Source organism: Pangasianodon hypophthalmus, chromosome 7 (genome assembly GCF_027358585.1).
Source record: "Pangasianodon hypophthalmus isolate fPanHyp1 chromosome 7, fPanHyp1.pri, whole genome shotgun sequence".
NCBI lineage: Eukaryota > Metazoa > Chordata > Actinopteri > Siluriformes > Pangasiidae > Pangasianodon > Pangasianodon hypophthalmus.
The window spans coordinates 10,416,098-10,441,252 of NC_069716.1; the positions used below are offsets into that span (position 1 = coordinate 10,416,098).

Here is a 25,155-nt window from a genome sequence, read left to right on the forward strand (position 1 = left end):
AATAATAGGGAATATGTGAGAAAAGAAGCTCAAATCAGGTAGAATTACAGCTTGTCATTTGCAGTTTAAAGAGGCTACAGTGGGCATCTCAAAAATACATCCGAATTAAACAAATGTTCAATTCATTTCCAGTATATCTGTTGTGTAATTGTTTATGTACAGCACATAAAAATGAAAAAGAAGCAACATGATGGCTGAAGGAAGTAAAATATACGCAACATAGGACAGATTTCGTTTCTGAACACTCTTACGCACAAACAGGGGAATTTCTAAAAACATTTATTTAACATTTTAATATAAAAGGACCAAGAATTGCAAATGGAGCTGGAGTTCAGTTTAAAAATCAGCTTAATACACAGGGAAACAATTCAGTTCAACATAATTTAAAGAAGTCTCTAACTGAATTTGTTTACTTGCTGGCTGATTAGTTGTATATTGAGGGAATGTCTAAGGAAACTGGGTGTTGCTGAACTCCTTCAATAATATTTTAGTTATATAAGTTATTCAGTTGTGTTTTTTTTATCTTTTAATTTTATTTTAATCCGTAGGTATGTGTACCACAGTTCTCAGTGGATGGTGGCTGGAAACACAGATCACTCGTGCATCAGCCCTCGGCTTTACATCCACCCGGACTCGCCATGCTCCGGAGAGACGTGGATGCGCCAAGTGATCAGCTTCGACAGGGTGAAATTAACAAACAATGAAATGGACGACAAGGGCCATGTGAGTTGCACGGATTTTAGAACACTGAGTAAAATAGATAGATCTTTTTAACAGAGATTCTCAAGTCAAAACTCACATTTTACGCTTCATGCTTTTGGCATGGATGCATGCTTGCATGTCTGCATGCTTGTACTTTGCATAGAAACGGAGAGTCAGTAACAATTTTTGGTCTCACTGATTCTTTAAATTACTGATTCATACTTCCCACTTAACCTCATGCATGCTTGTTTCTTTTATCAACTGCAAGTTTACGCACATCATCCCCGAATCTGTCATTACTGTTATAAGTGTAAAGGTAGCCTATGGAGTTAAATTATAGGCTAGGACCAAATGGTATAGGGCTAATCTGGTAAACAGCATCAGTTTAGCCTTTTGTAGAGGTGCGTTATGACTAGACTGAAGGAAGTTTCAGGCACTTCCACCAAAACATGCTTTATAGAAACCATTGTGTCAATCCTGTCTTCCACTAGGAGTATGATCTCATGCTCCACTCATTCACATTGCATCCTGTTTTGCTTTGACTCGTATGGATTTCAGGGGCAACTGCAGCTATGTACTGGAGTTAAGGATCTGTTTATTATCTGGCAAGATCAGAGGCAGTGATTGACAGCTGAATGCCAGACTGTCACTTTTCTTCCATAAAATGCTTCACACTGTGGCCGAGGAACTTAAACAGAGGCTCCCCAGTGTACACATGTGTATCTTCATGGCTTTCCCGGACTGTTCTATAGCCTATACAGTAGGCTATGTCACTCCACAGCAAGTGCCAACCTTTCACGCGCCAGCTGCTGTTGCGCGTTTTTACGCTTTAACCATCACGTTTGGCTACAGTCTGTGTTTCAGCGGCAACTGTTCTCTTTACACGGGATGTTTTTTTTTTGTTGTTGTTGTTGTTGTTTTTTTGGTGGATGCATGCAATGACTTTCGCTGAATTCCATATGTGTCCATTTTCACATCCAGATCATCCTGCAGTCCATGCACAAGTACAAGCCGCGCGTGCACGTAGTCGTGCACGAGCCCTCTGTGGACGTGTCGCAAATCTCTGCGCTCCCGAATGAAGGCGTGTGCACCTTCTCCTTCCCCGAGACCCAGTTCACAACAGTGACAGCCTACCAAAACCAACAGGTAATGGACCACTTTAAAAACCTTTAATTCATTCTCAAAGGCAAATGCATCGTTTGCATTAAAAATCCCAGGGGACACAGCTTGCTCCAGCCCGAGCTCAGCTGAAATGTCTAGCTCTAAAACATCAAGGCGACATTTCATTTACACTGTAGGCAGTATTAGACTTTTCTCAAGCAAGCTTTTATGTTCGTCTTGTCAAAGCATATGTCATTCTGACATTAGTCTACAACATGGATATGACGAATAAAAGGCCATCTTTGTTTATACATTTTATGGACGTTATGGCCAACTGCAGAATTCTCCACTATCACCTTTTCATTGCAGGCATATCATATTCACAGGAACACACATCTCGCCCCAACCTGACTGCATAAATCACACTGTTTAGCTTCCAGGGAGCAGCAGACCTGCACAGGATTTCAGTATTTACACATGTTGTTCCAGAAACAGGAAGCCACTGAAATGCTGCCAACTTCTGTCACCAGGGTCCAGTTCTACTGCAAAAAAAAATTATTTGAATTTTTGGGGCTGTGCCTGGAGGCTTTTGGAGTACAACCCATTTCATGTACTATATAAAATAATGTCCTGCAAGTTCCCAGTTATCAAAGTGTGCTGTTGACCTCACCTCTCGCCCTGTGTGGCCAGGAAAAAAGGATCAACCTCTCTCCCTGCTTAAGGAATACTGGGATTCCACTTGAGTATTAATAGGTTTATGCAATAAATGACATGCAAGTAATGTTGTATTCACTTTTTCTGACCTTAAGATAACAAAACTGAAGATTGACCGAAACCCCTTTGCCAAGGGCTTCAGAGACCCAGGAAGAAACAGGTAGAGCAATAAATGTATTTCACATTTAGTTCCTGCAAGTAAATTTCAAAACTCAGATTAGTATTTGTTTTTTTTTTTTCTACATTCACTCTAAAGGAAGCTTATCTCCCATAGGGGCGTACTAGACGGCGTTCTGGACTCTTATCCCTGGCGAAATCCATTTGGTCTCAATTTGAAACCATTTACTCTGGAGCTGCAAGGTACAGATCAATATATTATTATTATTATTATTATTATTATTATTATTATTATTATATGGTGTAATGAATGGAGGATAAATTGTTTTTCATGAAAATATGCAAATCATCAGAGACAGAAATATAAAAAAAATATTTGCATGGAAAAATACTAATATTATTGAGATGATCTACTCATAGAAACTTCTTGAATGAAAAGGTATTTAATAAAAAATTGTGAAATTGCTAAACTGATAAAGGATATAGTGTGTGTGTGTGTGTGGGGGGGGGGTCAGCAGAGGATTAAAGTTCGGATGTGAGTAGACAAAACAGAATCATATGCAAGTACCATATGAAATTTATTACAGATTTATGTAAAATGTTTTTGCTGCACAATAGTTGCTTCTGACCAATGCCGATCAAATATACCCCTTACACAATCCTTTTCTAAAAAAATAAAAAACTCTTTTTCAAGCTCAGGTGCTGAGAAGATTCCATTACTAAATCACTGAATGTTCATTGCTGTAATGGTATATTTGCCAGAAGAAGAATGTCATACATAGTTTTAATGTATTATTTGCAGGTGAAAATTGTGGGTCATCTGAGAGCTGTGGCGACATTTCCCCTCTGAAAAGCCTCTTGCCACACCCCAGTTCCTTGCTCTCCCACCCATTCACCCTCTCTGGCCCTGAAAGTGATCACAACCTCAGTGTCCCCCTTTGCTCTAAAGTGACCTCTTCAAACACCTCCTTCACAAGCCAATCCTACTGCAGCCTCATACCAGACAGACTCAGAGGTTACTCAGGGTTGCGACCCTTGATGGACTACCCCATGCTGTCTCCTCTCCATGGCAAAAAAATAGGAGGTTGCAGGGGCCAGTGCCTCCATAGCCACTGCTTGCTTTCCATCCAGAACCTTCAGGCGAGCCGAACCTCTGGAACTCACCAGGATACTGCAACAACATCTCTCATATCACCATATGGCCTGTACAGCTACAGTTTACCTTTCAGGCCGCACTTCTCCAGCATCACCAGCACATCAAAACCAGCTGACAGCATAATCCTGGCATCATCTGAGAGCCTTCTGCGCCAAACAGCCTGGCATTCAACTGTCAATCACTGCGTCTGACCTTGCCAGATGCTGGAACTGAACTCTAGATAAACATGTCCTTAAAACCAATACATAGCTGCTGTTCCCCCTGCTATTCGTATGGGTCAACACAAAATAGCTAGGATGTAATGTGAATGAGTGGAGCATGAGACTGTTACTATACTGGAACTCTACAGTGCTAATGCTGGAAAAAGACTGCACTTAATTTTTCCTAGTGGAAGACAGGATTGACAGAATGGTTTCTATAAAAAAGATGAACAGACCTGCGATTTCCAGTGGCAATTTTGTTATTTTAATTCAGAACCCTCCTTATTCTCTGAGAAAATGTTGTATTATGATATATTTTGTTATATTTTTTCCAACCACCTGTTATATTGAACATTTTTGTTCTAAAAATATACTATGGAGGCCTGTATACATATAAAACTTCAACCAACGTTACATTTGTCTCGACATAGTGCATCTGAAATAAAACCTATCACCATTTCGTTTTCAAAGTCAGATAAAGTATAAGCATTTTGACGTTAAACAGTGCATCTCACTGTTTAACATTATTATTATCAATATCAGTATAATCTATACATTTAAAGAAAAAAATCTATTTTTTTGTTTAGACTTCTTTCATTGGCATATTTGTCTATTTTCACTTTATTTAAATTAGGTTTCCTACATTACCCACAATGCAATTCGAGTGCTTGCTGATAGTGGCACCAGTGAGAATTCATCTCAACCTACAGAGAGCGATGCAGCAACGTTTTAGTCCTTTACTCTGTCCAGCTCTCTCACCTCCTCATATGTACAGTCTTCTCAAATACAAATGGTTCCAAAGCTTCAAATTTCATGCTAATACCACTGTAAACACCATTGTGCTTGTCATCTAGTAGATCTCTACCTAGCCAATCCATGTCTCTGCTGCAATCCAGTGCAAATGTGTTGTTATAGCTGCATTGCATTCTGGAGCTTCTACACGGAGCTCTACAACTTCTACATTGGGTTTCTCATTAATGAGGCATTGAATGTCCATGGAAAATGGTGAGTGAGAAAAGAAGCTCTTGCTCTTTTGGTTTTAGGAGTTAACAGCAAAATCAGAAACCCCTTATGTCTGAAATCGCTGAATTTTTTTTCTCTTCTACGAAGCACCAATGTAACTATGCTAACAATGTGCCCCTGTGATGTCATAGTGGCAGACAACCACTAACTTCTCAAGGAAATAATGAGAATATAACACCAACGATTTAGCAAGAGAAGTGATAACATATTTATATTGTTTATATATTAATATAAACATATTTAATGTACTTCAGAATGGATTATTCTTTTAAAGCGTTTCCATAAATTTGTTTTTATGGAGCAAACACTGCATACGTATCCAATTCAGGATATGCAGCCTATAATCACAAAACAGTTTCATGTTCATGTTCAAAAAGTAGAAGGTTAATCATATGTGTCATTCTCTGGCTTAAGATTGGTTTATTCTGCCTACTAAGTGGTTTGGTAACTTAGCAGGAACTCTCCTTGTATTCTGATGTGATAATTTTCCCACAGCTCAGAGTAACATGGGCATAATTTCCACAGCTAACCTAGCTGCTTTGCAGGGCTCAGAAAAAAGGATTATCCAAAGTTGTGGAAATGGCCTGTTTCCCCCAATTTTCTTGTCAGAGGAGCTCAATTCCACAGCATACCATCCTAGAAAGGAAAGATTAATTAGACTTTGTGCAGCTCATCTCATTTGTAAACACTGTGTAAAAAATGAATGGTTTCCTCACAATTGTTTGAAAGAAATCGCTCTTACTCCAGTGATCACGTGTAAATAGGTTGCACCTGTTAATCAATTAAATCTGAAGCCAGCCAGGAAGAGAATTGGATTAAATCAAATTACCCTTACCTGTCAGTCAAAGCAGTCATGCTTCAATTCCTGGACTGTGTTTCCTCACGCAAACGCTAAAAAAATTGATTGGGAGTGCCTGGTTTCCATTAGGACTTCCTGAGGGTGCAGATCATCCTGAATACTGATGCGTTGAAAGAAAGTTTTTATCTGACTGCAATCTGCGTTTCATGCCTCATTTTGCACAATTCCGTCTGCAAGACTTGTACGGTTGGTATATGGACATTAATTTTATAAATTCTTATGAAGATATTACTCCAGAATTGTTCCATTTAATCATGACAATGTTATAAGCAAGAAACAGAATTTAATTCCGTGCTGTTTATATAATGTAAAATTGTAGAACCATAATTTTAGCGTTATAACAGGAAGCCACAAGTGATCCCAAAAGAAAAGAAAAGAAAAAAGAAAAGAAAAACATCTTTTGGAAAAAAAAAAAGTTTCTTCATTTACGTTTCCAAAAGCTACAGTTGACAAAGAAAACATGAGGCTGCCTCATAGCCTTTATTAAAAAAAAAAAAAAAAAAAAAAAAAAAGTAGCACACTGGGCCAAATCCTACAACTCTGAGAAAATCCAAAGGCAATATGTGACAATGGTAGTGACAGCCTTCATAAAAAGGGAGAATGAATACTTATACCCAGCACATCAGTGAAATTTCTGTTACAACAGTCTGAGTGTAAACATCTTATACCAAGTACACAATGGCACTCAATGAAACAAAAATTTGTTCAATTTGTCTGTTAATGAAGTGGTTGTTGAAATTCAATTAAAGAGCCATGGAATCACAGGAGGTAGTGACTGTTTCAGTCTGCCTCTCGTATGATTATATACCCTGCAGCTCTCTCAGGGTCTGGGTCCTTCATGTGAGGTTTACATTGGATGGTATTTGCTCTGCAAACTCAATAAAAGAAGGTTATTTATCAGAGTAGCTTATGGGATATGACTAAACTGTGTTGTAAAGTTTCAAGTGAAAACAGCTGCCGCTGAAATTGAATTACCTCCAGGCAATAATGTGAAAAGCAAAGGCAGTTTAACAGCTTATTAAGTGGTACTCTTCTCTTCAAGCAGCAAATCTGCCTCCTGCCACACTGGGGTATATTTAGCTCTTTGGCTCTAAATGCTGACTGCTTGAATTTACAACCAACATTTTACAATTTCACCAGTGAGTAACCTAAAGATACTTGGTTTCTTATACTCCAGGATATATTGCTTCCATTCTTGAATTATGAAAAGACTCCAGCATTGTATTTGATTCTAAGTTTAGGAAACAATCTTGAATAGGAATTACAGCTGCCAAAGTGCAGTCAGACTGATCAATGTGTGACTGAGTAGAAATAAGTAGAAAAAAAGGCCTTGAAAAAAACAACATTGGCTATTTTCTGTGGTATTAGTCATAGTAAAATTGTAATATGATGTGAATTACAAGCACTTCCACATAACCACATACCTGCTGGAGAGGTCATATAGAGGGGTCACGGTGTCAGTCAGGCATGTGTGCAGTGTGTGCACTGTTAGCAGGGGGCTGTTGGGGTCAGGAGCATGTGGAAGGAAAAGCTTTAGCTCGAGGCCTCCCAGCCAGGCCTGGGACAGCCAAGAGCTCGGTTTCTGTTTGTGTGGGCTGCCTTCCCTCCTCACGTTCTGATGTCATCCATCACTTCAGCCCCCTCCTGGTAGTGTTAATGACCCTAATAACATTCACATTTGCCTGAGCAATCCAATCTGAGACATGATAAAAATGAATCCTGTCACATTTTACCTATCTGGAGCAGTGTGTGTGTCCTGCACCTACATAATGACTTGTGTAAAGAATGTGGTGTAAAGTAACTGTGGATTGGAGGTTATTGTTCTGTACATTCCACTCATTTTATAACTGGTCTTTCACTTCAGCATGGCATGGTTAGACATAAATCCCTTCCCCGGAAGTTTTCTACATCATGCTCTCCTAATTCCCCCTGTGGTATGGTGGCCCACAGCTGCATAAAGGGGAACTGAACTGTGGAGAGACCTGTCAGCAAGTTTGAGGGACTTCATGCTGGACCAACAAAACACTTTCCACTTTCTGACCCCTGCTGTCCATCATCCCTTTGCTTGCATTCCCCTGACAAACCCCCCTTTTGCAAGGTCTGATGTCTTCTCCAGAACTCAAGTTCCTGTGGTTCTCCATAGAAGAACCTTTAGTCACAGGTGAAGCCTGCACTTGCTGAATTGTGGGCAAATGAATTCTATATTGTTGGGAATTACAAGTTGAGGAAAGACTATTTCGCTGCTTCACATATATGGCATTATACCCATTAGAAATGTTAAAGTTCACCCTCAGTGACAACATTATGGATGCTGTTGAAAGAAATGAATCAACCATTTAATCATCTTTCATAAATTTGTTCCTGTACTGAGCTTATGCTAAACTTGATGTGTATTCGCCCTTTATCAAGATTCACAAGCTTTATTTGTCACAGTGTGCATTTGTACCAGGTATAAAGGTGCCATGAAATGAGATAGACAATACATTAATGATACAGACAAGACAGATATAACTATGGGTATAAGGTATAAAGTCATGTGGAGTGCAAGACAACAAAACAACAACACAAGAGCGTTCATAATGAACGAAAATACACATTTTCTCTCACTTTGTGCATCTCACTATCAGCTTCTGCATAATATGAGACAAGACTTCACAAAGGCTGAGGGAAGATTTCCGGGGGCCCCGGGATTGATATGAGATAGGGCCATGCTTTTGAGACAAGATAATAATCCATGATATGATACCTCAACCTTACCAGAATTGATGTTCCTCAGCTCTACCAGTTTCCTGTATATGACAGGTTATTTTTTCCTTCTACTGTATGTCAATCATAGGCCTTTCTTTTCTCTATAACATAAGCAGGGAGAGAACTAGAGCATGGGATGCTCCAGCCCTGGGTATCAGGTGGCAAAGGCAAGCAGGTGATTTAGAGCCACAATGTGTCTGCTCCCTGCAAGGACCACTTTCAAGTGGTGCTCTAAGGTCAGTACAGTTGTATGGCTCCAGATGCTGCTGTCAGTCCCAGAGCTGACCTGCAGGATGTGGCTGATAGGCCACGATCCCCCCGGCCCCTTGTGCTGGTAATTGATTTCAGGGCGAATGCCCCAGTCACTGACACACTCAAACCCGACTGCCGGCTGCTTAGGGTCTACCGCTCAGCCAGTGGTGTGCTGTCAACGGTAATTCAATTAGAGACGCAGGAGTGTGACTAACTGCAACCCGTCAACCACTTTTCCATATGTGTTCAGTTTCCACCCCCTCCTCTCTCTCTGTCTCTTGTCTGACTTCTAATCTTCATCACTATATACACACATGGTGAAGCCCACACACACAAAGTGTTTATCATGATCTGTATGACATGGTGGTTCATAATACATTTATATCATTCTGCAAAACAGAGGTTTCAGTCTTGCGATTTTCTTTTTGCCTCAGTTGACCCCATATTTAATTCTCTGCTGAAGCTCCGCCAAGTGCATTCACTCTCCAACATGACTTGCCAGCCCATCATCTTATCAACAACCAAGCAAAAGTTTACACCTTATTAACCTTTTGACTTTGACATCACTGCCCCATAATACAGTGGCCTGTGAATGTGTTGTGACACCCCTGCATGTCATTCTCCAGCCATCAATCGCCCTGAATATCAGTGCATGAGGGCACCATCGTAAAACCACTCATTTAACATCTGAAGTTGGCGGCAGTAAGATAGGGCTTACATGTCTATGTTATGTGCTGCTGTAATAGATAGTGGAGTCTGAGGTTTGGAAAGGGTGCAGGGGTTGCAGAGAAAGTTACTAGGGTGAGAGTTCCATGCCATTTTAAGCTTAATGACCCAAATATTTAACAAGTGTGAATGGCAGGGCCAGCTGGAACAGCAAAAAAAAAAAAAAGCAATAAAAACATATTAAAAACAGTATTAACACAACTGTGAGGAAGTGCCATGCATGGCAGCATGATCATGAGCAGATGCCCTGTGTGTGCTTGTCTGTAAAAAAGAACTGGGGAAAGCCCTTTTCATGAAGTGATTGGACACACATCCCCCATCAGAGCAAGCTGAACCAATGCACGCAGTTTCCTGTGTCTGCTTGCTACCTTACTTTTTTTGACAGCCATGAGGCGCAAGGAAAATTGAATGTTTTAACAAGAGAGGAAAGGATTAAATGCCTGCACCATCACAGACTTCCATCTGAGAGTATCTTCAGAGAAGAGCTATCATTTCAGAGCCCAAGTGGAGGAGGCAAGGGTCCGTGGAAGTCTGACTGTATGTCAATCTGTATGTCTGACATGAACTCTAAGCTGGGCAGACTGGATCAACTGATGCTCAGTTTTCAGTTCTAGCACTATGGCGGCTAGGAAAATCTTTTTATCCAAGATACCTAGGGAAAATTTGGTATCATTTGAAAAGAGAACAGATAGAAACAAGGACAGGAGTCTTGGCAAGGAGTCAAATGGCAAAACATACAGCAATTTTGGAAAAATATTAATATTATATAATATTTATAATATTATAATATTATTGCATATTATTGTATTGGTATGTAATATACTTTGTGATATATTAAATATGCTTTAATACATCACAAAGTTTCATAGGTCTCTGGTCAAAACTATGGACTTTTTTTTTTTTTGACAAAGATGGTATGAGAGCCATTAAAAATGATTCAAAATCAGTGTTGCCTAGTTTCAACAATAATAGTTTCAGGGCAGTCCTATTCCTCAAAGGCAGCATATCAGGCCTCATCCCTGCTTTGAATTAGCATCACCATCTGAAAGGATCATAAGTAATGTAATGGCCTAACAACAGGTAATAAAATTGTCTGCACCAATGTGCATAATGAAGGCTTCTGCCCAGCTTTGCTGTCAATCAAAGACTCTTGATTAAAATTAGCTGGGATGGGCTTTCCCTAGGAGCCAGAGGTCATGCGTCCAAGTCCTTGTGGGGTACGTCGGCACACGGGCCGCACTCAGTACCTGAAATTGGTTGCAGCTGAGGCAGATAGGGCGCTCCCTTCATTGCTCGGTAATGATGGCTTGGCATGCGAGTCACTGAGCCCTGCTTCCGACCCAGGTGAGACTTTTGACCTTACATCTGTTTCCTGTTGCAGAGCTGGTGCAGAAGGGAAGCCGAGACAGCCAACCAACGGCTGCTATGAAAGCCGACCATTTAAGTCACAAACTTCCAGTCTCTGCCTTTCTGGTAGTGGACGAGATGATCTGTGCTGTCAAAGCCGCAATAACAAATGATTTGGCAGAAAAAGAGGAGAGGCAAGCCAACTGGTTAAACAAAGTGATATGAATGTTTTCTGATTCAATGAAAATGGGATTTATATTAAAAAATTACAGTTTCAAAATCCTATGAGATATGATAGCAAGATTCAGCTTTCTATAAACAAGCTAAGTTACAAGTGTGTGTAATATAATTATTCTACAGGAAGAACAGGAAGACACTGTAATTTTAAACTAAATCCTGGATTATTATTTTTTTATATTTCAGTATATAAAAAAGAGCAAAAAAAAAAAAATAGGTCAAGTTCTGTGGCGTGCAAATTAGTAGTTTATTAAGCAGTTTGAACTGAATTAAATTTTAGTAAGATGCAGTAATAAATAAACCAGCAGTTGTAAAATCACCATTTAAAGCACAGTAACAGGGAAACAGATCTTATACGTACAAATGCATATAAACCTGAAATAATGGAATATGATTATGATATGATAATACCAATGATATGATAATACCAATGCAATTCCAGTTAGAAGTTTTGTCTAGAGAATTGCTTCAATACTGTTTGAGATGCTTCATACTAACATCAGAGAATTTTTTTTAAGAAACATGGAACCATTCTTTAAGAACAGATTTAATCCCAATACAAATATTTTTTTAACATTTAGCCACTGCAAAGCATTAGCCAGTGCAACATTTTCAACATCCAGCATTTCATACATAATGTATTTATAAGCAGCATAATCATGGCAAATGTCTGCACTTTCTTCAGTCATATAGTTGTATAGATGAAAATATACATATGCTAAACACAGTGGAAGGACAAAACACGCAGTGCAAATATTTTCCATTGCACATCCCTTGTACAGTTCTTGATACCAAGGAAAGACACGAGGAATCTCCCTCTCACCATTGTGTGATCTGCAGGTTCCTTCTCATTAGCGCCATCATGAGGCAAAGAGGTGTGTACTTATTTGCACAAGTCAGCTTTAATGCTTTTCATGAGCCAGTACCTTTCTACTGGCGGGCAGTCACATATACTCCTTACATCATCTTCCCCATGTACATAAACGTTGACATCACTCTATTTGGTCTCGTAGTCTGGCCAGTCTCTGAGAAAGCTCATCCTACAAGCAAACAATTTTCAGCAACTGGTTAGTAAAAAAATTAATAATAATAATGTTTTCTGTTAATCACAACTGTGTAAGACTCACAGTGATATAAAACATGAGAAGATTTGTGAATGTTGGTTGGCAAATGAGAGGAAGTGATGTGATTTACCTGTTCAGCTGTTGCTACACTGGTGCCAACAGAACCTGTCTGTCCTGGAGGCAGCTCCATGTTCAGATCCAACCTGTGAACGAACAAACATTTAGCTATTACTTATGTTCCTTTCACTTAGTTTTTAAATGAAAAAAAGCAGTTTTGTCATGGAGTCCTTATCCTTTGCTTTTATTATTTAATATACTTCCAGTATATGCATGATGTCTTTTGGCTTTGTACTTATAGATATGAACAAAAAAGTATGTATTCATAAGCTTAAGATATGTTTAAAAAAGGAAATTGAAAGGGAAAAAAGTATCTGGACACCACGTATTACCAACATTAGTACTTTGTTGCAAAGTTGTTGTTGGCAATTGCAGCTTTGAGACATCTATGGTGACAAGTAATTAGGTTTTTGCAGAATTGTGGTCCGATTTTGGCCCCTTCCTCTAAGTGTCTTCTGTTCCCCAAGCCAATTTCAAAATCCTCCAGAAATTTTCAATGGGATTCAAGTCAGGAGACTGGCTAGGCCATGCAAGACCTTCTTGAGGTATTCTGGCTGTATGTTTGGGATTGTCTTAGTGAAACTTCCATCTTCTGCCCAGATTCAGTTTCTTGGCTGATGAGATGACAATCTACTCTAATATGTCCTGATACATCTCTTTATTCACATTTCATTCAATAACGTGTAATGCCGCAGCTGCCAGACCTTCCTTATCATTAGTCTGAGGGCGCATTCTGAAATCTTGCATGGAGCACCTGTCCAAGGACAATTAGTTGTCATTCCATGAACTTTTCACCTGCATATTGGCAAACCAATTGTACTGGCAGGGATGTTTAAGATCTTTGCTATTGCTCTGTAGCTTTTTACTCTCAGGTATTATTTAATAATATTGTTCCTAAGAACTTTAGGAAGCTCCATCACCTTCATCATGATGTTTGTTGTGTGAAATCTTCCCATCCATCCAATTGCAACATCATTTATAATGACACCAGGCGCAATCTGCAGCACTTATATCTAGAATTTTATATACTTTCATCATCCACTTTATTAGGAACACCTGTACACCTGCTCATTTATGCAGTCATCCAATCAGCCAATCATGTGGCAGCAGCACAATGCATGAAATCATACAGATACAGGTTAAGAGCTTCAGTTAATGTTCAAACATCAAGATGGTTGTTTTTTTTTTTTAACATCATTCTGTGTAAACTCTAGAGACTGTTGTGTGTGTAAGCATCCATCTACTTTTCCACATTCTGAGGTTCCAAAATGGCTTGCTTTTCTCCCATAGACAGCTCTCTGGTCTTCATGTTGGTTTATCCTTTTTTAACAATGCAGTCTTCACAAGCGAAACCCAGGGCTCAAACCAAGAGTAGACATTCAGAGCTATTTATTGTTTAAACAATCAATCTAACGGGGCACGCCTGGGCAACAAGAAGCACCTTCCTGTATCAGTCACATGTTCCAGTATTTTTGATCACTTGAATAATGAGTAGGTTCAAACAAAAGGTGCCATGCTGTAAGTCGTTTAACATATCTAGATGTACATATCAGGAAATGAAAGCTGAAGTTCTGATCTATCATCTCATATTCGTCTTTTGATCTCAAACTCAAACGTCTTCAGTGAATTTAAAAAGGTATAGGTGTGTGCAGGTCATGTTGGTGGCTATGTATTTCATCCTGCAATGTAGTAGATTGTTTGAGCAGTTTGAGTATGGTCATTTTTGAGGGCCATCTGAAGTGAAGTTAAATTTGCTCATTTTAAAGCTTGGTTAAAAATATTGACCAATAGTCAAGCTTTCAGTATTGGTGTCAGTATTGTTTCAGAAAAGAAAAAGTGGCATCCTTCCATCTCTACAGCCCTTATGAGCTTAGGCTATGAATTAACAGTAAGCACTGTCTGAACTAGAATTACTGCTTCCAGTCTTATGGAACTTATGGAAGCAATGGCAAAGAACTCTTTTACCATTCCTCGACAAAATAAGCTCAAATAAAATAAAGATTGCAAGGAAAAGAAAGTTTTCTGAAAGCACTGAGACTAAGCAAGAAGGAAGTGAATGGTTTTTTTTTAACATTTAGTTATAAACAAGCAGCGCATGTGGTCCAGAGAGGCGGCTAATTGAGAGTCAGCCAGAGCTCTCGAAGCAATTCACACACCCAATCATTGCCTACCTAGTCTGCTATCAATAGCCTCGGAGAGGAGGATGCAGGCAACAGCATGTGAGCTACCATCAATGTTGGCCATCCATTTATCTCAACAGCTTGAATAAGCTTGATCAATACCATCCTGTCTTGCCCATCCCTCCTGTTCAACCACTCTCTCCAATATCTCACAAACATGCACACACACTGAATGTGTGTATACATATCACTGTCCATTTTATTAGGAATACCTGTACACCTGCACATCTTAGCTAATCAGCCAATTATTATAATTTGGCTGCATAAAATCATGCAGACACAGGTCAAGAGATTCAGTTGATGTTCGCATCAAACATCAGAAAGAAGAAAAAGTGTGACTCTGTGACTTTGATTGTGGCATGGATGTTGGTGCCAGATGGGCTGGTTTGAGTATTTCAGAAACTGCTGATCTCCTGGAATTTTCACACATACTAGTCTGTAGAGTTTACACAGAATGGTGTGAAAAACAAAAAACATTGTATGAACAACAGTTCTGTGGGTGAAAACGACTCGTTGATAAGAGAAGTCAGAGGAAAAATGGCCAGACTGTTCCGAGCTGCCAGGAAGGATATTGTAACTCATATAATCAGTCTTTACAACCGTGGTGAGCGCTGCTCTTGTGGTGGATGGGCTACAACAGCAGAAGATCACATCAGGTTCCACTCCTGTCAGCCAAGAACAGGACTCATGGGAACAAGCTCACCCAAACTGGACAGGTATTCCTAATAAGGTGGACAGTGTGTGTAGTTCTGCAACTGTTTTGAAAACAGTGTTCTTTAAAAAAAAAATGAGTGCAACAATTTTAAGCTTATAAGCCAAACTAGTAACTAGGGACATGTGTAGAGCACAGATATAAATAAGACTTGATCAGCCTACCATGTTTGTGTATGACATAAAAATATGTTATATGATACAAATTAGAGACAGATTCAATAAGAGCTATAGCAACACTAAAATATAGGCTTCAGTGAATAAGCATAATGATTGATGTCCTGCTGACATTTTTCCAATTCCATTATAATTACGAAACATATTTGTAGAGATTCAAAAAAAAGGGTAGAAAAGTATAGATGTCTTACCCAGCTTCATCTGCCATTTCCTGCATTAAAGACTCCACTTCATTCTGTAGAAACATGTATACAGATTTTACAAAGTAGAAACCTATTGTTAATGAAATTTTGATTTAGCAAATTATAGACATGCATGAATTCACTGCAAAAAAAATTATAAATTATATACTGTATATAGTCTACATAGTATATATATATATATATATATATATATATATATATATATATATATATATATATAATCTCTAATGTTGCTCAATATGATATTATTATTTAACAAATATATGACCATTAAGCCTATTTCTAGACATATTTACTCATTTCTTGCATGAAATTGTCTTATTCTGTTGGCAGATATTTTAGCTTCTTTCTAGAAATAAATGCTTGAAATAATGAAAATGATCTGTATTTTCAAGCCAAAGCTAATAAACAGAAATATTAGCTGATTTTTTTCTATATTCTTTATTTGCTAAGTTATACATTTTGTCTTCTAGTGTTCTATTTTTATTTATTTTACATTTTCTTCCCAATTTGGTTATCTCCCAGTTCCCACCCACTATAGTTAACTCTCACCTACCACACAACAGCTATCAAGCTGGCAGAGTAAAGGCAAACATTTGCTTCCTCTGAAACACATGAATCTTTTCGAACTGCTGCTAATGCTGTTTAACAAGGCAGTGTAACACTCTCAGAGGAAAGCGCTACTGCCCTCTTCTACAGACGCCCACGACTGTCTAGCATTGCTGTGATTGACAGGATAGGGTAGGCTATCCCTTCCACCCTGAGTTTTGCTCTCTTGACTCTCGGTCATTGATGGCTGTGGCATCATCAAGATTTGAACTCGTGATCTCCAAAAGTTAGGGCAAATGTTGGGCCACTTGGGAGAAACCATTCAGATGAATTCTATTTATATGAGCACTCATTCAATTTTGTGTATGTAAATCAGGGGTGTATCACAATGTATCTATATTTGGATTCAAATGTGAAGTTTGGCATGGCCAAAACTGGAAGGGTTTTTTGGAATTAAATATGAGCTCTACGACTATGCCCCCAGAAACATTGGAAAACACCGCTTAAAAAACCTAGAGGTAGAAATGCCAGCACTGGCAGCACTGTGCAACATCAGTCAAATCCCGCATTTATTAATCTTGCGATTATTATTTTTGTTTGTACCCACTCGCAATATTTTCCAACTAATGTTGTTGTCTCTATTTTCCAAAATATAAAACAAACTAATAGCTTAATATAAACCACTGCAAACCTGACTAGGTAGTTACTAAGCATGAATGAATGAATGAACCTTGTAAATGTATCATGCATTGACCCGTATTCTTGTTATTGAAGGTCGTCTTTCGGTGTCCTGTGAACTTCATATATGACCTCTTGGTCATGTCCACAAGCTTCATGTCTGACCACTCACTTATATGAAATTTAAACTGCTTCCTGCTTGCGTATCTTTTTCATTACATCCCTAGCTCCTTGTTGCATACTTCTAGTCTCAACCAGATGCTCTATGAACCTTTCTGGCAAGTTTTCTTTAAAAAAAAAAAATGAATAGTGCAACTACACTATTTGGCCAAAAGTCTAGTGGAAAACCTTTCCAGAAGATTTGAGGTTATTATAACAGCAAAATGGGCACTAAATCTGTCAAACATGGCAGTGTTATGGCAAGGGCATGTATGGCTTTTAATGGAACTGGGTCAGTGGTGTTTTTTGATTATGTGACTGCTGATAGAAGTAGCAGGATGAGTCCTGAAGTGTATAGAGCTATACCTTTTGCTCAGATGCAGTCAAATACTGTAAAACGTTTCACAGTACAGATGGATAATGACCAAAAACATAAGGCAAAAGCAACCCAAGAGCTTCTTAAGGCAAAGAAATGGAATGTTCTTAAATGGCCGAGTGAGTCACCTGACCTCAACCCAGTTGAGCTGCTCATCACTTACAGAAGAATAAACTGAAGGCAGAAAGACCCACAAAAAAGCAGCAACTGAAAGCAGCTGCAGTAAAGGTCTGGCAAAGCATCTCGAGGGAGGAAACTCAGCATTTGGTGATATCCATTAGTTCCAGACTTTAGGCAGTCGTTGACTGCAAAGGATCTGTATCCAAGTATTAAAAATAATCCTCATATTTATAATTATGTTAGTCTGTCCAATTACTTTTGAGCCTGTGAAAATGGGGGAACTATGTAAAAAATGTATGCAATTCCTAAATGGTTAATGCAATATTTTTGTTAAACCCCTTGAATTAAAACTGAAAGTCTACACTTCAATCACATGACTGCTTCATTTCAAATCCATTGTGGTGGTGTACAGAGGCAAAATTACAAAATTGTGCAACTGTCCAAATACTTACGGACACGACTGTAAAATCAGGTACGTGCATCTGATGTGATCGGCTGCAGTACCTGAGGCATGGTCAGTGTGGTTGTGCTGCCCATTGTGTCTTCCATCTGTGCTGTCTGCACATCCAATGTTTCAAACTGGCGCTCAAACTTGTCCAAAAGAGAGGAAGTCTATGCAGGACAACACATAAGCTGCCAGTGATTTTGAATAGATTAGATTTTGTTATAAGAAAGTGCTAATGGACCTCTGCAAGCAATGGCTACATAGACTCACTGAACAATTTATTAGGAACACCTGTACACCTACCCATTCATGCAATTATCTAACGTGATCTCAGTGATTTTGATTGTGGCATGATTGTTGGTGCCAGGCAGGCTGGTTTATAACTGCTGATCTCCTGAGATTTTCACTCAGAACAGTCTCTAGAGTTTACTCAGAATGATGCAATAAAAGAAAAACATCCAGTGAGTGGCAGTTCTGTGGACAGAAATGCCTTGTTGATGAGAGAGGTCAATGGCGAATGGCCAGACCTGTTCGAGCAGACAGAAAGGCTACAGTAACTCAGATAATCACTCTTTACAATCGTAGTGAGCAGAAAAGCATCTCAGAATGCACAACACATTGAACCTTGAGGCAGATGGGCTACAACAACAGAAGACCATGTCGAGTTCCACTTCTGTCAGCCAATAATTGAAAGCTGAGACTGTAGCGGGCACAGGCTCACCAATACTGGACATTTGAAGACTGGAAAAATGTAGCCTGATCTGATGAATCTCGATTTCTGCTAAGGCACACTGTGGTAGGGTCAAAATTTTATGCCAGCAGCATGAATCCATGGACCCAACCTGCCTTGTGTCAACAGTCCAGGCTGGTGGAGGTGGTGTAATGGTGTGGGGAATGTTTTCTTGGCACACTCTGGGACACAGACTATTTGTATTGCTGCTGACCATGTGCCTCCTTTTATAGCCGCAATTTACCCATCTTCTAATGGCTACTTCCAGCATGATAATGCACCATGTCACAAAGCAAACGTCGTCTCAAACTGGTTTCATGAACATGATAATGAGTTCAATGTTTTTCAGTTGCCTTCCCAATTGCCCAGTTGAAAGTGCACCTGAAAAATCTGCAGGAATTGCATGGTGCAATCATGTCAACATGAACCAGAATCTCAAAGGAATGTTTCCAACATCTTGTGGAATCCATGCCACGAAGAGCTGAAGCTGTTTTGAGAGCAAATGGAGCACTGCCCAGTATTAGTATAGTGTTCCTAATAAAGAGCTCCGTGAATGTATCATAGTATTCACTATGATAAGACATTATAATACATCTTGGAACTTGTAAGGCTATGTAAAAGCAAAAATTTTATAGTTTTTACATTTATTTATTGAGCAAAATTATCCAACATTAAATATCTTTGTCGGAAAAACTATGTGAACCTTTGCCTTCAGTAAATGATGTGACCCCCTTGAACAGGAATAACAAACATTTACGGTAACTGGTGATCAATCCTGCACAATGGGTTGAAGGAATTTTGGCCCATTCCTCCTTACAAAACTGCTTCAACTCAGTGCTGTTGGTGGGCTTCCTTGCATGAACTGCTCTTTTTAGGTCCTGCCAGAAAATTTCTATTGGGTTAACGTCTGGACTTGGCCATTCCAAAATGTTAAATTTCTTCTGCTTTAATCATTTCTTTGTAGAGTCACTGGTGTGCCTAGGGTCAGTGTCTTGCTGCATGACCCACTTAAGGTTAAGCTTCAGTTCATAGACAGATACCCTAATATTCTCCTATAGAATTTGCTGGTACAATCCAGAATTCATAGGTCCATCAATAATGCCAAGCTGTCCTAGAACTAAGGCAGCAAAGCAGCCCCAAACCATGATACTGCCTCCCCCATGCTTCATGGTTTAGATGAGGTGCTTATGTTGAAATGCAGTGTTTGGTTTTCACCAAACATAATGCTTTTGATTTAAAGCAAAAGGTTCTATTCTGGATTCATCCGTCCACAGAACATTCATCCAATAGGCTTCTGGCTTATCCACGTGGTTTTGAGCAAACTTCAGACGGGCAGCAGTGTTCTTTTTGGAGAGTAGTGGCTTCCTGCTTGCTATCCTGCCATGCAGACGGTTCTTGTTAAGTCTTTGTCTGATGGTGGACTCATGAACATTGACACTACTCAATGCAAGAGTGGCTTTAGGTCCCTAGATTTTACCCTGGGGGTCTTTTTTGACTTCTCTTAATATTAATCGCCGTGCCCTTGGAGTGATTTCTGCTGGATGACCACTCCTTGGAAGAGTAACAGTGGTGCTGAATTTCCTCCATTTGTATATCATCTGCCTCGCAGTGGATTTGTGGAGGCCTAAACTTTTCCAGCCTGGTGAGCATTGATAACTCTTTTCTGAGGTCCTCAGAAATCTCCTTTGATCACGGCAAGGCACACTTCCATAAACCTGTGTGGTGAAGACTAGACTTTGATAGTGAAGACCTATGTTTATGTTCTTGAAATATGGGAGGGCTAAACTCGAGCCTGATTGCCATCACCTTGATGGAAACATGTGACTTCAATTACCCCTTTAAATTAACACATACTCCTAGGGGTTCACATACTTTTTCCAAGAAAGATATTTAATCCTGGATAAATTTGCTCAATAAATGAATGTAAAAATTATAATGTTTTTGCGTCATTTGTTTAACTGGGTTCTTTTTATCTAGTTTTAGGACTTAGATGAAGATCTGATCACATTTCAGGTCAAATTTATACAGAAATACAGAAAATTATAAAGGGTTCACAAACTTTCTAGCAGCACTTTACACTGTATAAAAGTGATGAAAAATTACTTTGTCATAAATGACTGATTTTGAAGTTTAATAACAGGAACTTGTATTGAAGTGTTATGTAGTGTTATATAGTAAACACTGTGAAACATGTCTTGTGTTGTGTTACTAGCACAATGTTGTGTTATATATTGTTACTAGCACTATGCTGTGCTATATACTTCTAACCTAAGGTTGTTTTGAAGGAAAACTTCACCCGGAAACACATTGAATATGTTTATATTGATATATTTATGATGTGCTCAGCGATTATGGTGATAATTTGTTGGATGGTAAAGTATTGTCATTATTCCTGTGAGACATTTGTGGTTCTGTGTTGCCCTGACATCACATTGGTAGCACAGGTACAATGGCATTTAGTAAGAGAAAAGATTTCAATTTCAATCTCAAACAGTTCCAGAATGCAAAGTGAAAATAGACCAACATGTCATGAAAGAAATTTAAGATAAAAAAAAAGTCCATTCAGAATTTCATTACAAAATAAATCTTGGGCACCATTGAAGATCATATGTTAATTATATAAAGATTAATATGCAAGTGATTCAGGGTGGAATTTTCTTTTAACGACTTAATAATCCAAACTAACCAAGCATCTTAATAGGAGTCTTTTTCCCCCATTACATTGTAACAATGCTTGTTACAGAGAATGTGCAAGACAAGAGGTTAGAACAGATTTGTATCCAAGGAACAGATCTATTTATTACCATTTTACCTTTTCCAAGTTCATGCTCTTCAGTGTAGCATCCATAGACTTAACCACACCTGCCATGGACTTGGTGACCTGAAGAAAAAAAAAAAAAACTCAACAAACCCATTGATATGGATACAAAAAAAAATCCCATCCATGGTCCTGGCAGTAAAAACAGTTTCTCAAACTCACAGGTAGATGTCACTCTCAACAAGGGCATGTTGCAATTTGTGTCTGTGTCCTATAGTAGTTCTACTCATGCTTCAAATAAACACTAAGATTAACATTTTTGGAAACATTCAGTAATGTAGAGATTTCATTCAGAATCATTTCTTTTGATATGCTGAATCCTAATACCTTCTGTGGCTTATTTTAGCCAAAAATTTAATTATGAGCTTATAATAAAATATAAACTATTAAAGATAAAAAACTAGTAGTTAATTGGATTGGTTCTTACCTTATCAGTGGTAACAGCAGTTTGGACTCGAGCAGCCACTGAATCCACTCGAGCACTCATGCGGAGAAAGTTGATTGACTGATTCTTCTGTCGGATTGCATTTTCAGCATGTATACGTGCTACCTCCATGTTACCTTTTTGTATAGCCTATAAACAGAACATACAATTGCAGCATCTTTGCACTGGTTAAAATTTAATGACAGCGAATTCAATTTAGAAGCCTGTGAGTTACCTTCAGGTCAGTTATGTATACCAGACAGCTCTGCGTGCAATGCACATATGTTCTTGAAACAAATTATTTACTTTCTTCTTGGCATGATTGCCATAGGGTAGCTGATTAGAGACCCAACTACAATCACAAAATTGATGGATCAGGCACAGAGGTGTTGCTAGCCAGTTTATTAAACACACATACACTATATTAGCAAAAGTTTGTGGACACCTGACCAATCACACCCATATGTGCTTGTTGAACATACCATTCCAGATTTAGTCTTTGCTGTTATAATACCCTCCATTCTTCTAGGAAGGCTTTCTGTGGCTGTGGGGATTTGGTCATTCACCCACAAGAGCATTAGTCAGGTCAGGTTCTGATACTGGGCGAAGAGGCCTGGTGCTCAGTCCGCATTCCAATTCGTCACAAAGGTGTTCAGTGAGGTTGAGGTCAGGGCTCTGTGCAGGCCACTCGAGTACTTCTACCTCAGTCGTAGCAAACCATGTCTTCATGGACCTCGCTTTGTGCACAAGGGTGCTGTCATGCTGGAACATGTTTGGGCTGGGTCCCCAGTGAAATGAAATCTTAATGCTACGGCATACAAAGACATTTTAAACAACTGTGTGCTTCAAACTTTTGGGAGTTTGAAAGATCTACATATAGCCTATCACTGGTGTTAGTCTGTGATCATAGGACTATTGTTTGTTGGATATTACTGCTTGGCTGACTATTCTTAACTCAGCAGTGACGCTGATGTGTTTAGAAAAGTGAGCAACACTGCAGCGCAAAACACACTACCATGTCACTAGCATGTCAGTTTCACTGCTGTGCTGAGAACAGTCCGAATAATATCTTTTCAGCAGTGGTCCTACAGTGGACCTTTTCTATTGATGCAGTCGGTAGGGAATATACAGTGCTTGACAGCGCTTGTGTTTAGAAACAGATGGACTACAGTAATTCTGTATTTACAGACTGACACAGTACTTACAAAGAATGAATCTACAAGGTTGGTATACCTTACAACCTACCCACTGGATATGTTAGTAGACATAATAACATACTATATGTCAAAATTTTGACACAGATTGTTGCTTTTAAATATCCCTGGTATAATTTTGGAAATGGAAAAACATAGACCATGTGGCTTAAAACATAGTTAAAAAGTCTTACCTTTTTCACTTTAGCTTTTTCAGCCTTCTCGTCTTTGTCACATTTCTTTGCATTACGTTCTAGCTCTTTGGCGGCGAACTTGAGGTTGAAAAGATGTTCTGTGATTTAAGGTTAAGGATCTTTCTGAAACTGAACTACTGTCCACACAGCTGATATTTTGCACTGAAAATTACTACACCAGATACCTTTTGCAGCAAAATTAAAATTTGTTGAGTCTCTGTGCACACTCAAACACACCATTTGCCATTCAGCAAGGGACAGTTTCTGAATCCAAAACAGGGCTCTAGAGATCTATACGCACACTACAGTGCCTTTCCATTATCCAACTATATATTTTGACCCAGGGTGCAGGATAAATGTAAGCAGTTTCAGCTGAATTTTACTTTACTGCTTTACTGCAAGCATTTATTCATGTATTTATTCCACAAGGAATCACAGGCAAATGGGCAAAGAGGGCAAAAGACAGTACCTATTTCACAGTTGCTGCCATGTCATTGCAGGATTTCTATCATAGCTAAAGGTTGCAGAGTGATCTAGCTTTGTAGCTAGCGTTAAGTAACCTTCTTCATCTCATGAATGAAGAATGAACACCAGCAGCACAGTTACACAGCAGGCAGCTAGAGATAACAAAGTAAATAATTCAAGATGCTTTGAAGGATACTTTCCATACTTGACATGTCTGAATCTTCAGCTGATATTTCCAGTAACCGTTAATGAACAAGCCTCATGTGTCAGTGGTGCAGATAACGTTAAGTGCTTGAAGATGCGCGGCGGCGTCTTGTTTTGATGTTCCCTGACAACAAGGCAGCGTCCGCTACTTCCGGCTACACTGTGACGTCCCTGGCGACGCGCAGCGCTCGCGGTCACGCCTCCGAAGGCGTGCTCCTTTGACGTCACGGGCAATCGGGATGGCATGCTGACATTATTTTTAACACACTCTGTTCCCTGTCCGTGGCGGTACAAGTCTAGTGACGTCGTTTTTATTTTTGGAAACGAGTAAATTGATCTTTCATCTACCTAGCAAATTTGCTCTTAGCATTCACCATGCGCAATGACTAGAGCTATATCAGGATTTTTATTTTTTTATTATTCTATTCATTTTTTTACTTGAGAATATTTTTAATCATTGCAATTTAAGCAACCAAAAACTAGTCCCTGTATTGTTAAGACCTAATAGGCTATCTATTTTAATTCACCTATAAATACTTAGGCAGCTTTTGTTATATTACACCTACAAGAGCATGTTTGTTGTGAAATCATCTCTACCAATTATGGTGTTCTGTAGCATGAGCAATGTTAAGGTTGGGATGTAGGCCATCCCATAATTATTACCCTCACTAGTGAAAGGGGCTGCGTTCACTAATCAGATCACGTGACACGGGTTAGCCCGAGCTGTACACAATCCTAAGCGTGGGCTGTTATTGTCCACTGCAGCTGATAAGAAATGTCCAAAAAAAAAAAAAATGCACGAATCTGAGTAGGAGTATGGAAGAGAGAGAGAGAGATGGAGAGAGAGAGAGAGATGGAGAGAGAGAGATGGAGAGAGAGAGCCCGGAGCACTGAGCATGACAAGTTTAGTCTGGACTGGCGCTGCGGAGAGCCGTCGCTTGACGTGGGCACGCGGGCGGGGGCGGGTTGATTGATGATTGGGTTTGTGTCCCTACATCACGAGAGAGAGAGAGAGAGAGAGAGAGAGAGAGAGGATGAGTCACTGATTGCCTGATACAATATTCAGCACTGCCACGGCATTGCGGCGTGTATGAACGTGTGCACAGCATCCTCCACACTGACAAAGCCCATTGCGCTTATATTAAACCAGCTCTTTATAAAGCCAT

General features: G+C 39.3%; 2 protein-coding genes across 4 annotated transcripts in view; one reads left to right on the forward strand and one right to left on the reverse strand.

The window, feature by feature from the left end:
• Window positions 1-5,207, forward strand: part of tbx22 (T-box transcription factor 22) — a 7,239-nt gene extending 2,032 nt beyond the window's left edge. Inside the window, exons 4-8 of one of the 2 annotated variants that reach the window (XM_026940634.3) lie at window positions 549-723; window positions 1,684-1,848; window positions 2,613-2,677; window positions 2,774-2,877; window positions 3,437-5,207. In XM_026940634.3, the coding sequence (XP_026796435.3) occupies window positions 549-723; window positions 1,684-1,848; window positions 2,613-2,677; window positions 2,774-2,877; window positions 3,437-3,981 (1,054 nt within the window). In that variant the 3' untranslated portion in view covers window positions 3,982-5,207. The remainder of the gene's footprint in view (window positions 1-548; window positions 724-1,683; window positions 1,849-2,612; window positions 2,678-2,773; window positions 2,878-3,436) is intronic. The other variant, XM_026940635.3, reaches the window with a different exon arrangement.
• Window positions 5,208-11,360: 6,153 nt separating this feature from the next.
• Window positions 11,361-24,714, reverse strand: LOC113542679 (charged multivesicular body protein 1b). Of its 2 annotated transcripts, XM_053235786.1 has the most exons (9): window positions 23,982-24,714; window positions 23,321-23,418; window positions 22,416-22,741; window positions 21,937-22,083; window positions 21,504-21,572; window positions 18,021-18,128; window positions 15,623-15,666; window positions 12,377-12,449; window positions 11,361-12,222 (listed from the first exon to the last, which is right to left on the reverse strand). In XM_053235786.1, the coding sequence occupies exons 3-9, from the start codon at window positions 22,509-22,511 to the stop codon at window positions 12,175-12,177; spliced, it is 585 nt and encodes a 194-aa protein (XP_053091761.1). In that variant the 5' UTR covers window positions 22,512-22,741; window positions 23,321-23,418; window positions 23,982-24,714; the 3' UTR covers window positions 11,361-12,174. The 2 variants fall into 2 exon arrangements, with proteins under 2 accessions (XP_053091761.1, XP_026796145.1); XM_026940344.3 differs by lacking the exon at window positions 22,416-22,741 and having other exon boundaries at window positions 11,365-12,222; window positions 23,982-24,710.
• Between the last annotated feature and the right edge of the window lie 441 nt (window positions 24,715-25,155).